This window comes from Myotis yumanensis, unplaced genomic scaffold (assembly GCF_028538775.1).
Source record: "Myotis yumanensis isolate MYYU_CA2020_CCGP unplaced genomic scaffold, mMyoYum1.0.hap1 SCAF_8, whole genome shotgun sequence".
NCBI lineage: Eukaryota > Metazoa > Chordata > Mammalia > Chiroptera > Vespertilionidae > Myotis > Myotis yumanensis.
The window spans coordinates 39817287-39836075 of NW_027223759.1; the positions used below are offsets into that span (position 1 = coordinate 39817287).

Genomic DNA, 18789 nt, shown 5'->3' on the forward strand with positions numbered 1-18789 from the left:
TTAAGAATATTAATATAGCAACATTATTTAGGTTACATAAAAGAGACATGATACAGTAATTGTAAGCATTTTTCTAGAATACCTGGTTCTCAAAAATGCCTTTATTTATTTATCTGTTTAGCACACATTTTATTAAGCACTTACTATCTACCAGACCTTACACCAGACACTGGGGAGATGAATTAAAACCTGTTTTGTTTTTTCTGCCAAGGATTTGACTTTTAAAGATAGTTTATTCCTTCTCCTTTCCAGGTTTTGAAGAAGGGCAGAAATGTACTGAAAAAATTGTGGCAAAACACAAAGAGGTTCTTGAATCTATTACTGAATTATGTAGCTCTCTCACAGAACTTGAAGAAAAGCTGAAGGTAATGTCTTCTCAGAATATGTACGTTCAAGTGGTATAAATAAAAATGTGATCATCAGGTGTCTTCTGGTGCAAAGGTGTTCTAAGGGAAGTTCTCAAGGAACATAATGTGCACATTTGTTTCACAGTTTTCTAACATAATTATTTGGGTGTTTCTGATAATTAATTCTGTTTCTTTTTCATCACTGCAGAGAAAACACATTGTTAGAATGAGGGTTAAACACAATTAAGATGTCTCGTTTACATTTTCATGGATCATATCCTAAAGGATAAATGTTCACTATTAAAATCAAACTAAAGTCTGCATTAAGTAACCTTACGTTTTTAGTCATAAATAATGAACGTAAGTTTTTATTTTCTCTCCAGATTGTGGCCCAAGAAAAAATAAAAATAAAACTATGTTTCAGGTATTATGTTCATTGAACTATTAACTTCACGGAAATATTAAACTAATCATTAGCATTATTCATGAAATAGAAAATCGATGCTATTTTGATTACTATGGCCTTGTAGTATAGTTTGGTATCAGGTAGTGTAATTCCTCCAACTATGTTCTTTTTTCTCAAGATTGATGTGGCTATTCAGGGTCTTTTGTTGTTCCATATAAATTTTTGGAATATTTGTTCTAGTTCTGGGAAATGTGCTATTGGTCTCTTGATAGGAATTGCATTGAATCTATAGATTGCTTTGGGTAGTATGGACTTTTTAATGATGTTAATTCTTCCTACCCATGAACACAGTATTTGCTTCCACTTATTTGTATCTTCTTCAATTTCTTTCTTCAGTGTCTTATAATTTTCTGAGTACAGGTCTTTTACATCCCTAGTTAAATTTATTCCTAGATATTTTATTTTATTTTTTGATTCAATAGTAAATGGGATTGTTTTCTTAGTTTCCCTTTCTGATAGTTCGTTATTGGTGTATAAAAATGCAGCTGATAATGCAGATTGGTGCAGCCACTGTGGAAAGCAGTATGGAATTACCTGTGCTTCTATAGTCATTATAAGTTCCTGTCTCACTGGTCTGCTACCCCCACATTCCCAGGTTTCCTGCTTCTAAACCTTTACTTCAAACACATGACCTTCTATCTCTGTTTCTCCGAATCTTACCATCTCTCATAGGCAAAGCCAAACACTGCCTCCTCCACGTAACCTTCCTTAGGTGTCACTTCCTCTGGTCTCCCCTAGCATTGTGTTTTTTCCTGGCACAATCACCAATATAACTACCATTACCATCCCTAACTCACCTGCCTGTTATATCTGAGGAAACGCTATGGCTCTCTCCAGTATAGCACCCACACATTTGCACTATATTTTGCCTAAAGCAGCTTCTCCAGAAGGGGTTTTGATATTTATAGTAAAAACTGAAAGTATTAGTACAGAGAAGAATCATTCTATAGCTCAGAAAGGTTGGATCAGGTGGTAAAAATGAGGAGAGGCCTTTCTGGCAAGAGAAGCCGGCATCGGTATTGCCCTCAGGAGTTGGAGCCTGAACAAAAGCTTGTCAGAGAACGCTTGCTAGCACTTACAGATGTTTGCATGAGAAGCCTCAATGACTAGTTTTTATGCTTGATACTATGGCTCATTTTAGGAGCTATTAAAAAGTAGGCCCAGGCATCCCTGTCAAGGCTGAACTAGTGATAATAATCCTTTCTATTTGTATATCAATTTGAGATTTACAAAGGATTCTCATACATAATTACATCAGTGATTTCCAAATAACCTTGCAATGGAGCTAGGGCAAATGTGTTTGTTTGTTTGTTTGTTTGTTTCAGAGGGAAGCTCAGAGAGGGTGAAAGTGCTTTCCTGGGCTCCCAGTCAGTAGTGGTGGACCTGGAATTTGAACTTAGATATGATTTAAGATCTAACGTTCTTTCCACAACAGCTGCCATTTGGAATTAGGTATCAAGTGTGTACTAATGCAGAGTGACCAGTAATACAAACTAGTTTAGGTTTTAGAATTGAGGCTAAAGCTGAATATCCCCCAAGATGTGTCCCCCCTAATCCTCTGAGTCAGTGTAGAATGTGTACTTTGATGGGCATGCCTATTTCTTGAAGGCTCATGCAATGACCATGTTCCAGGTGGAACAGAGAACCTTCTGTTGCAGTAGAATCATCATTCTAAACTGGTGTTGTCACTTGTGTACCGTGTCTTTTTCACCTCCACCAAGTCCTCTCAGCCCTCACACTGGCTCCACAGCAGTTTGCAAACCCCCTCAACCTCCATGACTAAGACAGAACCCCATGAAATGCAGGAGCAAGATATTGTCCTTTGTTCTCAATTGTGTGTGTTTTTTAACATTCAGTGATATTTCCTCCCTCTTTTCATGAGTCTCGCAAGCATTTTGCTTAAGTTCTCTGGATATCCTGCTTTTTGCTACACCAGAAATCCTTAGTCATTTCTGCCTCAGTGCTGCTCCCGCAGACTCTCCTAATGGTTTAAATTGCAGTGTACAATCACACCTTTCTCTAAAGAGTGCTCCTGCAGGTGCATTCTGTTGTAACAATTACTTTTTTTCCCTTCTGGGCCTTTGAACAACCAATTTGTATTGGCAATGAACTTTATCAAAGGAATGAGAAGGAGGGGAACTGTGAACTTGGAGGGGTAATTTCATAAATCTTATGGGAGGACATCAGTCTTGTGTGGAATATATTCACTTAAAGGTTGCAAGTGATTATTATATGGCACTGTCCCTCCACCTTTTCTGGCCCAGGCACTCACTAACTATCCCTTTGTATAGCAGGGAGATGCTCTAAAGATGAATCTGAGTTCGGAAGACTTCCACGATGATTGCATTGACCTTCTGAAAGAACCAGTGAGAAGTAAGCAGACAGTTTTCAATGAAGAAATGAGTAAGGTAAAGAAAATTGCATAGCCTTGGCTACTCATTACTTCTGTTTTGATGTTCAAGTCATTGTGCATTGCAAAAAAAAAGTGTATTGAAGCCTTCTTATCGATATGGATCAAGTCTCCCGATGTAAATGCAATGCGAGTGCCCTCATACCTTACTGCCTTTCTACCCCCTAGTTAGTCCTTTTGCTCAATGCTCTTTCCCTGAGTCCTTCCTAATGAATACTAGAACCATAGCATTTTACATTGACACTGAGGTAGCCATTTAAACACCATACTGTTACCCCAAACCATTTCTATTTCTCTCATCTTTACCTGCCTCTTTCATTGTCCTTTCTTTCAATCCCAACGTCAGATTTTATTTCTCCCACTTTACGATACCACCAAGCTATGATTTTATTGTTTATAGTACCATTAGAAAACCTTAATATATGAAATCAGATAGTATCTTGTTCCCAGAGAATCTGCCTTTAAGATATGTCCAGGCACTAAAATATAGAATCCAACTGAAGTATGAATACTAAACTATTTAGGGAAATGTTTAGATTACTTTAAGTCCTATGCATTACAGATAAATTAAGCATGTAGCAAAAACTGCAAATACCCACAGAATGCAAATGTGTCATGATATCAAATGTATTATTTAAATCACATCATTATGGGTTTCGGCATAAGTTGCTCACTCTCTATTCATAGCTGCTGGACTATAATTACCTCCGGGCTCTTTGCTTTGCCAAGTTGCATGCTCCCTCTGTTCTCCCTCTCCCAAGAAACTCAAGTAACAAGCAGAATCAACACTATTCTCAACTACCCCAAGTTAATAAATAATATTTCTTGTGACGTGAGACTTAAAAAAAGAAAAATCTCCCCAATTGTTGTGCACATTTCATGAAAAACAGTTATGTTTCCTCGGAGTTAATACAGTTCTCAGAGCCTGTTTATATGTCCTTTTCCATGGGTTAAATGTATGTGAAGAGCTAGTTTAATTATATAACCACCAGACAATACGAACCATTAAGCAAGCTGCCTTTTTTGATGGGGTGACCCTGGTTCTTCTCTGAGGCAAACCTTGGACAACTTGTTGGATCCTAATCTTATATCTTAGTCTTCGGTTACTCTGATTGGTCCAAATCAGGGTTTTTCAACCTTAGTACTACAGACATTCTGGCCCAAAGCATTCTGCTTTATAGGATGTTTGGCAGCAGTCCTGGCCTCTATTCTGAATGCCAGTAGTAGTCTCCCCCACCCCACCAGTTGTGACAACCAAAAGTGCCTAGAGAAATTGCCAAACATCTTCTGGGGAGCAAAATCACTCTTGATTGAACACTACTAGTTAAAATAATAAAAAATAACATTAAGTCTATCACATTTTCTTAATTGAGTTTCTAAAACATACTAAATCCAACACCATATTTTTGTAATTCTGCACATTTTTCTACATTGTCAACCACACACATTTACAAAGATTAGAAATCAAAGTTATTGCTACCAAACCAAAACGTAGTAAAAAATGATTTTTCTTGCTATTATTTTGCTTGGAAGAAGGGTTAAAGAAACAAATTCCTTTCCATAGAAAAAAGAGATTTACCTTCATTCAAAAGTCATTTTTATTTTCATATAAAGCAAAAGATACGATCGATCATTAGTTATTTAGGATAAAAATGAAGGTCCACAATTACGGCTGTCAAGAACCCTCACTGGCATGATTTCATGTATAACATTCAGTACAATTGGTACAGACAGCAAAGTTAAAGGCAGCAGTAATCTTCACTTTTAAATGTCACAATCACAGTTACCCTCTGACTGTCTCTATCACTTATATTATAGGTCAGATGTAATGACTCCCCAAAGCACCATGTGGGCAGACAATAAGAAGCAACACATACAAAGGTTGTTGAGGGATCACAAGTTCAATTCTAATACCCTTAAATTGTGTTGATCTTCCTTGGGAAATGATATAAGTCAGAAAGAACAATTCCACCAACTTATCACAAGAATTTATTAATCACTAGATTTTCTCCTGGAGATAGTAAAGTGCTTCTCATTTTTCTGACCCAAAAATGCAGCAGGTGGAATTGGGCAATTCAGCAAATGCAATGCTCATTGCACTGCTAACAGATTAGTGATGGTATTTTAACCCCAAGGTGAAGACCGAAGCTAAATCCACAATAATATGTGAAAACTCCTAAGATTAAATGGAGATGCAGAGTATTAAGAGACTCGCCTAAAGTCACAGAGCTGTTCAGTAGAAGATGAAGGCTTGCCATGCCAGCAATTAGAGTTATAGAATTCTAGTGCTAGAAGGGATTTAACAATCATCTGATCAAATCTCATTTTACAGTTGAGGAAACTGAGGCCAAAAGAGTTGATATATTTGGCCCTCCAAAAATCACAGCAAAGTAGTGTCAGAACTGGGCAGGCAGCCCAGTTCTTCTGAATTTCAGCCATGTAACTCTTTCCACAAGACCAGAGGGAGCTCCAAGGAACTGCTGCATCTAAGTAAGCTGTTGTGTAATGATACTCTAGATTCCTATGCCAAACCTTTCCCCTCTTTGCATTCATCTGTCTGCATGATGGTTAATAAAGCAGCAGCATGGGATTACTTTTATAGCAAACAGTTCAGCGGAGTGCTCTTATCAGCCTGGGTGAGGACGCTCCCTGGACCCTCCTCCTCTAATCCCGATCCCTAGGTAGGCAGGGGGAGATGATCTTGAGACATTTGCTTTGGAAAAAATTTGGGAGGAAGACAAAGTGTTGTTCACCACCTTCAGTTCTCTTTTATCTTGTTCACTCCAAGTGCCCAAAGGTGCCAAGTCAACTCCTTGGCTGCCCAAAGCCCCTTCCAAATTCCCAGAAATGCCTTTCATAGACCAAGCCCTATGTTTCATGTCTTTTTTTCCCACCACTTCTTACTTAGCTTCATTGAATTGTACTGAGCCCAAGATAAGATTGAGATATTTTGGAAGGTAAAGTCTTGTGGTGTTTCCTTAAATTTACCACAGAGATGGCTTCCCACTCTATGTACTTTGAGGATTGGTGTTATACTCTTTGTTTGGTGGATGTAGAATACCATTGTATTCTGTATTCATTTTGTTTGGCAATGATTAGAAATCCAAGTGATTATGTTCATCAATGGAAATGAAAGTTCAGAAATCCTGACAAAATATCTGAGGCTATAGATTTAGGGTTATTAAATAAAAGTTAACTGGTCATTAGATGTGAAAGTGGGTGAGATCTTTGAGGGGAAAGTATATAGAGAATATTACAGAACATAAAGACAAGATCATTTGTTATTCATATATTTAGAAGTTGGGAAAAGAGAAAGAAATCAACAAAAAAGACAAAGAGCAACCAAGGCTGTAAGAGAAACACATTGAGAATGGGATGTGTTATAGTGAATTAGATCAATTGCCCAGCCTTTTTGCCAGAATTAATCAGATTGATGCAAATATGCCCTACCTGTGCTGAAATATATAGATTAAACTACCTTTTTGTAGAAATACACACACGTACACACACTCTCACACATACTGTTTCTACTGTCAGAAAAAAAACACAGTTTCATGGTGGGGAAATATGAAAAAAAAAGTTGGCATATGTGAATGTTGGGGAACCATTATCATAAAGGAAAACTAGTAGATCCAGGAACGTATAACTCAGTGAGATTTAGAAGGAATGTTTATAAAATTCATAATGATTTAGAGACTGAAAGCTTATTTGCATTCGAAATTAAGGCAGAAATGCCAAAAGCCAACATGATTTGCTCAGAAAAACTTACATTAAACTCATCTTATTTTTCTTTCTGAGATGATTATTTACTGGGCAGTTCTAGATTAGTGCCATAGACAAAATTTATTATGGTTTCAGGAAGTCATTTGATAAACACACTCATGTTATCTCTTTTAAGTGGGAAAATGTGAGCTGAATGAGAGTTTGGTCTGGTGATAATTGTACCCAAGAGTGTCAAGTAGTTCATCAATGTCACCCTGGAAGACAGCTTTCCTTGCCAGGGGGAGACATCTGGCCTTGTCCTAACTTATGCAGTGTTCAACATTTTTATCAATGATATTAAGGGTCAGAGAAAGTACGAGATTTTAGTTGTTTAAAGACTCGGTATAAATTCATAGTCCCATGTGGTTCTTACAAAAACAAAAAAATAGTACAATCACTTTAATAAAAACATATATAGATCAAAGAGATAATTTGGTTGCTTCCCATTCTGGAAAGTAAATGAATCCTGGAAATAAACATATTTAGAGGGAATATTAATCAGTTGAAAAGTTTCTAAAAAAGAAGATTTGAGAAAACTCTCTCTTATTGCCAGAAGTTATCAGGTAGTGTTATTTTCTGCAGAAAGTATTTTTTATGCTTTAGGAGTTGTAGGGAGTGAAAAATAATATTCTTGGATTGCCTTTTTGAGTTTGGGACAGTCCGAAAGGGAGACTCAGCAGTCAGGAATCAGTAACCAGTAAAAGCTGGATTGGAGGACACGACTGGGACTTATGTAGAGGGTTTCCCAAAACTTCATCTCTGATTTAGACATTTTTGTCTACCCAGCCACTTGGGTGCATAGCTAGACAACCACAGGCTTCCTGTCCAGGGGTTTTTCATGCCTTATAGCCAATGTAAACACACCCATTTGGTGGAAGGCAGATCTGAAACAAAGAACATCAAAGAGAGAGCTGCGATTGTTGGGTCTCTTCTACTAAACCCGCAATTAGGTAAGTCAGTTCCTCTCCAGGAGGGAGTGAGGAGTGGGGAGACTGGCCTGGACTTTTATTCTAGTTTCCCTCCTAAATTTTTTGAAAATTTTCACACATTTTAAAAACATTATTCTTTCTGGAGAGCCATAGGTTACTCAAAGAAGTCATTAAAGAGTTGCCTGCCCCTGGGTAATCCTTAGATCAACAAATGTCTCTGCTTCCCTGTGAAGCAGGTCATAGCAGTAGGACCAGGACCTCCAGAAGGTGGTCAGGATGATGCAAGTTCAAAGACAGAGACAGAGGGGCTGTGGGACCAGTTCTCCCAATGGTAAAGGGCTGTTTTAAGAGGAGAGCAGATGGACATCTCTGCTACTCCAGGAGGCCAGTGCAGATCCATTGGTGGGTACTGAGAGACGGTAGCTCTTTGCTAAATATAGAAAGAGATTCTTAAGACAAGTAAAGCATAGAATTATCTCCAAAGAAAGCACCTTCAGGAAAAGTGTGCAAACAGAGGCTGCCAGATGGCATAGAGAAGATTTTTAGACTGAATGGGAAGTTGGATCAATGTCCCTAAAAAAAGGAAGAAAAACATCCTACTTTCAGGAAAAGATAAAAAGAGGCAGAGGTAAGGTGTAGTAGGAAAACCAAAAAAAAAAAAAAAAAGGGAGAGGCATTACCTACTGGGTATGTGTTTATTTATTTATTTTTTTAATTGAGGGACTTTTAAGAACTTCTCAGTTAGATGCAAAATGCAAACTTCTCTTAAATGGCTGAAGAAAACCACTTTCTCTAAGCTGGGTTTATGATTTCTCTGAAAACAAGTCATGTCTGTAGGCTAGTAGAAGGAGCATTGTTTTATTTTTACTTCTAACCTTCAACCTAAAAACACATTTATTCTCAAAACTCACTTATAAAGTATGTCAGGAGCAGGAATATGTGCAAAAACAAGGAACTCAAGGTCAAGACATAACATAAGTTTCTTATGTGCAAGCCGTAGCATTGGAACAAAACCAGTCATTGTTAATTAAGTAAAACATGCATCCAAAATGCTGAGGAGAGGCAAAGAAAGGAGTCTGTGTAAACAAGCTTTCAGCTTCACTCTTCTTTTGAGTCTGTGCCAAAGGGTATATTTGAGCCTCTTCTTAAGCCAGAGATAGACGTGGATTAGTTGGGAGAAGTAATAGAACCGTGTGAGCAGTAGGTGCTGACTGGCACAACTTACATTCCCACCTGGGACAGAAAGATGAGTGGCAGGTGTTCCTCTATTGTATCTTGGTGTGTTTCATTGTGAAAGGTCATAATGTGCGATGGTTCCATTAATATCTACATTCCCCGCTAGGCTATCATCTCCATGAGGGCAGAGGCTGTATTGACTTTTACTCACCATTTCATCTCTCCAATGCTTAACACAGTACCTAGTATATAACAGGCTCTCTGTAGATATTTCTCAATGTGAGAATAGAACTAAGGGGCTCTAAGAAAATAAAACCAGTCATTAAAAATGACTAAGTCTCTAGAGTTGTCAAATTCATAGAGACAGAAAGTGGAAGGGGCTGGCAGGAGAGAGAATGGAGAACTGGTGTTTAAAGGTTTAGAGTTTCACTTTGGAAAGATGAAAAAGTACTGGAGTTGATTGGTGTGATGGTTGCACAATAATATGAATGTATTTACTGGCACTTAACTGTAAACTTAAAAATAGTTAAAACGGTAAATTTTATGTTATGTGTATTTTGCCACAATAAGAAATAAAGCGAAAATAATGACTTTCCTGAGGAAGGAGGGGGGGCTATTCTAGTGGAGTCTCAGAGCTCACCTAGCAGGGGAGCCTCTGATATGCCGGAGCGGGGTTCACGGGGAGTGTAGACAGATAAACCGACGCAGAATTTGCTGGTGAAAGGAGGCTCCTCAGGTTATGATTTGAAAAGACATTTATCCAGTCCAAGCGCTTCATTAGAGATGATAACTAGGCTGTTCTCTCTTCACAAGGTCTATCATGTTTCACTCGGAGATGGGAGGTCAGTTTACCGATTCCTGTCATGGGATGGGCCTGTGGCCAGTTTAAATAGACAAGTGGTTTCAAGTTCTCTACTGCTTGAGCCAGGGCCCACTTTACCTCGCTGTGGGTTTTCTCAAATCGTCTCTCTGTGAAGTTGAGTTTGAGGCCTGGAAAAAGAAAACCAATGACTAACCGAAAGCTTTGGCTTCTCTGTTTTGAAGGAGCAGGGGCAGGGGGCAGGCATTTTGCCCGTCGATGGAGCAGGTGAGGCTCAGCTACCTCCGGACCAGCGGCGGCTCTCCTCTGGCCAAGAGCGCGGTGTCCAAGGCCTGCCCCTGCCTGCGGACACGGTTTCTGCAGAAGAACATGAGTGTGTCTCTCCCGATGACATCTCCTTACCTCCACTGCCAGGGAGCCCCGATTCCCCGCTCGCACCGTCCGACATGGAGGTAGAAGAACACGCTAGCCCCTCCCGCAGCCTTCACAGGAGCAGCGACAGGATGCAGGTGGCGGCCAGTGGTCCAGGGGAGGCCCAGGCGTGTGGCCTTCCTCCGCCTGCTGCTTTTGCCGATACTTGCAGTGATGAGAGAGAAACATTTTCAAGTCATTTTGAGAAGCCTTCCCCCCAGTTCAAAGCTGAGCCCCCATTCACCTCCAGAGGGTCTCTGGAACAGAGTACAGCCATCAGCAAAAGCCACGCTGACCATCCTGGGAGCATGCCGAGTGGAGTGCATGAGCGAGCTTGCCAGCAGCACCCGCGGGCTCGGGAAAGTGTGCTAGAAACCCGGGAGGAAGTGCATGCTGCTAATAACGGCACTAAAACCCAAGACAGGCTGCATGCTTCCCCGGGCGCGCTCTCGGGCCTCGGGTTTCAATTAGGCCCCAGCCGGGTCTATCAGAGGCAAGTGGTTTCCCAGGAAGAGATTAAAAGTACATCAGCAAAGAACAGCGTGGTCAGCCTAGCTGGCCAGGCGCCCAGTTTCTCCAGGCTCCAGTCTAATGTCACTGTCGTGGAAGGTTCTCCAGTGACTTTGGAAGTTGAAGTAACAGGATTTCCAGAGCCTACACTGACATGGTGGGTAGCCTATAATGACGAGCCTTAACCAGAAACAAATTGAATCACTGAGCGAATCATTCATGGGCACTAACTGACAGGGGCAGGGACAGCTGATTAATATTCGGCAGCACTGCAACTCTGCATGATGCAACCTCACACCAACCCCCAACTCTCATCTTAGGAGCAGCATGGCTAATCCCCTGAAGCAAAAAAAGTAACCATATAAAATAATAACTTAACAAACTCCAAAAGCACTGTGACTTCCTTGTGCTCTTTTTGTATCCATTTAACATTCCACATTTCTAAAGTTGAGATGCTTTGCATAAGCACGACATTTTCTTGGTTTAACATCCCTTACTCAATTAAAAAAAAAAAAAAACCCATAAGAAGGTGGTTTTCCCCTTTTCTTTCATTTGCCTCTCTCAACTTCTTTCTCTTCCCAGCAGTCACTCATGGCACTTTTGCAGTCCTTGTTTGTTTCACTAAGATTTCTTTTTATACATTTCTTCAATGTGAGAGGTGGAATAAAAATATTTCTTTCACAGTTACTTGCAGTGACAGGTAATAAACCCATTTTTGAAAGGTGGTTCAATAACTGAGCTGTAAACAGTATGATTTCACTCTGGAGACATTATTATTTTTTAGCCTATTTGTTTTAATAAGAGTAAACTGCAGAATACAGGTTTTGAATCACATACTGTTGCTATGAAAGCAGTTCTAACTTTCTCAATACTTGGGTTACTTTTAAACATTTTAGAAAATTTTCAACCTTAAGCATATTTATTTAAGGACAAAGTTATAAATTTGTGGGAACGAGTTCATGTTTCTAAACTACGATAAGTAAAATAGCATCTATTTATCATAATGTTTAAGTCGATATTAAGTTTTCAGTTTCAGTAATTGTGTGTGCCCACTGGTGGTACTTGAAGTGTGAGTTGGTTATCTAAAGAATTTATGAGAAAACTTTGGTTTCTCCGATTATTAAAAGAAATTGCACTTGTGCTACAGTGCAGCATTTATGCTTTTTGTTTTATTTTGTTGTTTTTACAATTGCATGGTTTTTTACAGATCAGGAATTTCATATTTATGAACTTAAAAGATATTTAATTCATCATTAAATATCAGTTTACCCCAAAGAAAAATGTTGTCTGAAGTGTTTCTTATTTTTGTCCACATAACAAATAACTTGGTTAGTACATATTCTTGAAGAACGATTGCAACTATAATACTGAAGGACTATTGTGAGAAAACATCTTACCCTCAGATTTGCAATTTTACTCCATTACTAACTGGCGAGCTATCACACATTCTTAGGATACTTGGAAAAATGCAAAATTATCACTTAGGCCATGAGAACAGAAAACGATTCAGATTTGTCATCACTTCTTGTGTAGAAGAATGTGGGTCTTGATAAGTAAAGAATCTAGAATATACAAAATAAATTATTTGTTTTATAAAAATATGCAGCTAAGTGCTCATGTTCATAGGAAACTTTTAGAAACATGTCATTAACAGTAATAATCCAATTGCATAAATGCCTTTTACACTTAAAAACAATTTTCTTCTAATGAGATTAATCCATTAATTAAATGAACTCATTTCTCCAGGAAATGCTGTATAAGTACCTTCTTCTAACACAGCACATTGGTATTTTCATGCGGATCGTATGGAATGAATATAATGGGGCAGATGAGGGTCACTCCAATGCAGATTCCAGACGCCACAAACTGCTGTTCCATCGCAGCTGAAAGAATGAGGGGAGCCAAATAGGAGGGTGCCATTTCCCATTCTAGATAATTGCTATGAGCAAATGGAGCCCCCGTGTGACCAGATGGTCTGCTTTGTTGAGAGTAGTTGGTTATCTGAATTGTCATATGCAACATTCCAATTGTTAACTGCTGTCAAAAAATGTGCTTTTTAAAAACATGGTCTGAGCCGATCAGGCACTTCTCTGGCCACCAGCTGCCAACCTCTGCTTGAAGGATAAACAGCCCCTTTGGAATCTGTGGTAGCTGCAAAGTCCCTGCCCCTCCAAGAGAATATTGCCGTGGTGATGGGCCTCTGCAGTGGTTTTTAGAAATTGGATATAATGTGAATAAACAGTGATCCTGATTTTAAAAACTGACTCTCTGCTTCAGGTACAAGAAGGGCCAGAAATTGCCTGCAGATGGACACTTACAGGTTTTACACAAGGAGACGAGACATGCGGTGTTCATTCCGAAGGTATGCGGGGCAGACGCAGGCCTCTATGTGGCTCGGGCACAGAACTCTAGTGGCATTCTCTCTTCCAATGTCATCCTCCATGTGACAGGTAACCGCAGGCCGCCAATCACAAGGATAAACTGGATCATGCTGTGTGTCATCTATGTTAGTGTATCGCTCGTGTACTGGCTACTCATACAGTAACTGTGGGGTTGGCACCCATGGACGTCATTCTCGCAAGCCTAAAGGACAATACTGTTGTTTATTTTCCTGCATTTCCCATAAAGCACCCCACCAACTGTATCTCCCTTCTGGCCATATTGCTTGTTTGGCTAATACCACTGTTCAGTGAAATAATCCAATTTTCTTTAGCGCTTTAATCTATTTGAGGAGCTTAGAAAATTACTTGTCTTAGATAAGGGTACATTTTTGTATTCTAGAGAGAGATGTGTTCAATATAAAATGGTAAAATTATGCTATGTTTGTTCCTTCCTAATTTAGGAACATGCAGATCAAGGCTCATAGCACAGAGATGTGAGTCAAATTTCAAATCCAATTGTTTGAAAAATTAGTTTTAATTGTACACATATACATCTCTTTGTGGAATCACAGTAGAAATGTTGAACTGAAGTTGTAATTTTTGTTATTGTATTACGTGTCCTTTAATTTTGTTTTTCATGTCTTGATCTCATTTATTGAAATATATCCTATGTGGTTTCAACATAGTCCACATTCCTGAGTCTGAGGATGCTGCCATAAATAACCGCTGCTCATGTTGATCTCACAAGCTTGCCATTGGAGAATAGATGTGCAACTCCAACTTTAAATGGAGTTTCAAAGCTCCAAAGCTATGCTTGTCATAGAATAAGATGGAACACAGGCAACGCGGGGGGACCAACATTATTCCTGTCATTCCATTGGCAGATGTGAGGCAGCCATGTTCTGCCTGCTTCTAGTTTTGATTCTGCTGCTGACCATGTTTGCAGCCTATGGTAAGGCATATCAGTGCCTCAGTTTCCCACTTGGAAAATGGGGTCATCATCTACCTCTTGGACAATTGAGAGTTTTCATTTCATATCTTATAAAAATCTATACAATTTTAAAAAGCATGCTATGAAGACTAAGGGTAATTGTATTGTTTAATGTAATTTGCTATCACACTGCCTCCTGTCTACTAGTTCTCTTTCAGATATTGTTTCTTCAGAATATTAAATTAAAGGAGTGGTGTTAGTATATGATCTCTAGCTGTTCACATATGAGAAAATGACATTCTATGAATTGGAGCTTAAATTCCTTTCTAATTTCTTAAGACTATGTCCTTTGCAGAGACTTGAAATTAAATTCAGGAGGATGCATTTAGTATGTTCTGGGGGGTGGGAGGACAGTGTGTAGTAAATGACATAAGATGAATTCTATTCTTTCTTATAATTATCACTGTGATATTGAAGAATGTTTTATGGCTTTATGAAATATATTACTTAGAAAAGAGGATCATCGTTTTAGCTCCTTTAAAAAATAGACGTAAATAAGAGATGCATTTTTTTTTAGATTTTAAAAATAGTCTTGTCATGCTAGAGTAAAATCTTGAGTTGAAAGAATAATTCATTATAGTTTTTTGGAGAAGGGAAGGAATTAATCATGTTGCTATAACACTGTCTACAAATAATAAGATATTTAAATGTAATATATTCAAGTTGATATTTAAAAGTTACTGAATTTACCTGAAGATATGAAGTGTGTGGTTGAGTAAAAAGTTGCATTTGTTTTCTTGTGCTCCATATTTAGTTTAATTAAAATATTAAATCTCATAATTTTCTTTCAATTTTTGACATAAACCTATTAAAAGCTTATATACACAGCATCTCAGGAAATACATGGTTTCTTAACTCACTTATCCTTTTGGTCCAGCTCCAAGTATTTTGCATATCTCGCCTAACTGCTATTCCCATGTTGAAAGTAAAGAGTAAAATCTACTCATGTCCAAAGCAAATAGGCAGGACCAGGTAACAAATTCTTGCCCTACCCTCTGTCTCGTCGTGATAATTTAGTGGGATCTCCTTTCCCATTTTGCCAGCTTGTTTGAATCTGTGGTATTTAGGGGATGGGGACTTGCCGATTTGCTTCACCTGTTGCGTGCTAGTTAATATTAATCCTTCGGGGAGCAGGGTGGGACATACATATATTCATGGTGTATGAACAAATAAGGTGTTAAAGCCCCTGCTATATTTGATGTATGTATAAATATAAGATTGTACATATATGCATACACATATATACACATACATAGAGTTCAAATGTTGGAAAAAGACAGTGCTAATATTCATGATATATTTCAGATAGCTCTCTGTATATCTCTGTGTCTATCTGTGTACCTACCTACCTATTTTTCTGGGCTCTCAATTGACTAGTTAATTCCCACAGCAATAAAGAATAATTAACTATTGGTTATATTTATTTTTAATATATTTTCATTGATTTCAGGGAAGAAGGGAGAGAGAGAGAGAGTTAGAAACACCAATGATAAGGGAGAATCATTGATTGGCTGCCTCCTGCATGGCCCTCACTGAGGATGGGGCCCGCAACACAAGCATGTGCCCTCACTGGGAGTTGAACTGTGACCTCCTGGTTCATAGGTCCACACTCAACCACTGAGCCATGCTGGCTGGGCCAATTGGTTATATTTAAATTTCAAAGATTTCAGCATGATTTTCCTTTTTGCTAGGATTTCTGTCTTGATCAAAGAATTCTCCTTAAGAAAATATAAACTAAAATTATTGGTTAAAATTGAAAACATAGGAACTTCAAATGATGACCCTATTTTCAGATATAATTATGATTTTTGCCCATTTAATTCTGGAAAAAATTCTGGACAGTTAGTAATATCAGAACAGTTTTTCAACAAGAAAATGAAAATGAAAGATTAAAAAGAATATATACTTGACAACTTAAAGGAGTGCAGCACAAAGTGTGTGTTAAGCTTCCTATAAGCAAAATCACAGAGTTTCCCAGTTCTTTTTCTAATAAAAGTATGTATAAACATTTGGTTGTAAAGTTTTTCTCACACTGAATTCCAGGAGAAATGTACTGTACAAATCCTTACATTTGAACCTGTGTATATTTTATAATACCTAAAATAGTTGGGGAAAAATCAGAAAAATGTTAGCTATTTCATTCAATAATGTTAACATATAGTCAAGACACAGGCTTAAAATAGATTACTGTGAAACCTTCTAACTGCTTCACTTAAGTTTAAATTCCTTCATGTAGTATATGAGACCCTTGCATACCTGGCCTCCCCTTCCCAGCCTCTGTTACCATCACTTCTGACCTCTCCTCTCCCCAAAACAATATTTAACTTCATGCTCTTTCTCTCCCTAGTCCTTTCTCCCCCGAACTCCTGTACTATCTTCTACTCTGTCTACATGTAGCTTAATGGCTGCTTACTTTTCCAGTTCCATTTGAGACACTTCCCCCAAGAAGCCTTCTGACCCATCGGGTGGAGCACAGATGTTCCTGCTATGTGCACTGTCAGCACCAGAGCTGCCCATCCTCATGCCCATCAATGCACAGCATCAGCATTGCATGTTCAAGCATCTGTCTCCTCTGACGAGAGTATGAGATCTTTATCAGCAGGATCTTGACATCCCTGTTCATCATTATATTTCCAGCAGCCAATATTATATGTTTTGAATTGTTGTCAGAGGTAAACAAGATAAACTTAGCTTGTTTTTTTCTTTTTGGAGAGAGGGGGTGGGGATATAAAAAGAGAACAATATATTTGTTCCCCGATTATTCTTCCTTATTGTGAACATTGCCCAGTCATAATCAGCTTCTAGCCAGGAAGAATGTATAAAACACCTAACCTACAAAATATAAATAAGAACCCTCCCGATTCTCTGAGCTAGACCCGGATAGATGCTGGCTCTAGTGGTCAAAATAATACTGCAGAGAGAAGAGGCAAAATCCAGGGCCACTGTTCTAACATGTTAGAGCAGATAAAAGCAGGCACAATCATCTTCAGGTGTCAGTGCAGAAGTGGGTGTCTCCACGATCAGAGACTATGTCCTACCTGCCCAAACCAGAAGTTATGCACTTCTTTAGAACACTCCACATATTGTCAATGTTTTATTGCAGTGGGGGCTCAGTAATCTGGTTGTGAACAGATTTTATTTAAAACCAGCATTTCATTCATATGTGTACTTGAATTCCAAATGAAGGAAGGAAATAATATGGCACCTTGTTCCACTTTATTTTTATTTATGACCGTTCCTTACTAGAAATTGCTATATGAAGCTTTTTTATCCCAAATCCTCACCTGAGGACATGTTTTTGTTGATTCTATAGAGAGAGAAAGGGGGAGAGGGGGAGAGAGAGAGAGAGAGAGAGAGAGAGAGACGGATTGGATGGATTACCTCCCATACATGCCCAACCTGGGATCAAACCCACAATCTGGGTATGTGCCCTGACCAGGAATTGAACTCACAACATTTCAATTTACCGGAGCCACACAGGCCAGGGCACTATTGGATGTTTTTTGACATTCCTGTTGTATCTACAATATTTTAAATGTATCCGTGAAATAGGTTAGTTGAAACAAAATAAAATATTCCCTCCTAGTATGATCTGATATTGTGCTTGTCAAAGCAAATGCCAAAGCATGACACACTGTTTTCCATTAATAATAAGCAGAATCTTGAACTACATCGGAAAGCCAAAAGATTTGCATTCACGAGTGAACGTGTCCTGCTTCAAGCAACAATTCAGTTTCTCTGCTTTTATCACGAGATGAGATTTGAATGTTATCAGGTGTGTATAAGTTCAACCTCAAATGGAAAGTAAAAAGTTACTAATTTGGCCTTTACCCATGAATCCCCACACCACCGCTCCTGGTGTGGTGAGAGTGTGCATCACATCATGAATCACCCAAGCATCAGTGGTGAAGGTTGGATGCATGACATGCCTCCAGATGAACAGTCTTTGATTCTTGAGTCTGATTGGCCAAGTAGCTCTTCCTTTTGTTCAAAGGATATTTCCTCCTTTGTATAAAATGGGAGATTTTTATTTTATTTTATTTACTCCTTAAACTAGGAGGATTTATTTTTCCTCCTTTTATAATGGAGGATTCAAAAATCATTCTTATTATACCATAAAATTAACTTTCTCTCCTCCTTAAAGGACAGGGAACAGAAAGAATTGTATAGACAAGAATGATTGAGTGCATTTACTTCCCTGTAGCACAATAAAAAAAAAAATAGGTGAAGTTGAAACATATTTTAACCATGGGAGTAGCTGGAAAACATTGATCCAGCCTGATTTTTCTTTAAACCAGAACAATAATAGTTACATAACTTGAAGTTTTCCATCTGTATTTGGATGGCTCCCTGCTATGGCTTATTTTTCCCCCCCATTTAGAACCCACGTAAGTCAATACTTGTGAAATCCAGCTCCGGAGATAGCTAATGAAATACACCTTTCCCTTTGTCATTCAACAGCTGTTCTCTTCCAAGAATGTTATTGATTCAAACAACTTCAAAATGACATTTTTATCTTACACTGGCACTAAAAATCATTTAATAAAATCTTTCAGAGATAAGAATTCAAAAGATGAACTATAAAG

General features: G+C 38.5%; 1 protein-coding gene across 4 annotated transcripts in view; it reads left to right on the top strand.

The window, feature by feature from the left end:
- Positions 1-15726, top strand: part of CCDC141 (coiled-coil domain containing 141) — a 171497-nt gene extending 155771 nt beyond the window's left edge. For 3 of the 4 annotated variants that reach the window (XM_070422659.1, XM_070422660.1, XM_070422662.1), the window contains exons 21-24: positions 253-365; positions 3105-3221; positions 10135-10988; positions 13109-15726. In XM_070422659.1, the coding sequence (XP_070278760.1) occupies positions 253-365; positions 3105-3221; positions 10135-10988; positions 13109-13376 (1352 nt within the window). In that variant the 3' untranslated portion in view covers positions 13377-15726. The remainder of the gene's footprint in view (positions 1-252; positions 366-3104; positions 3222-10134; positions 10989-13108) is intronic. The other variant, XM_070422661.1, reaches the window with a different exon arrangement.
- Positions 15727-18789: the final 3063 nt, after the last annotated feature.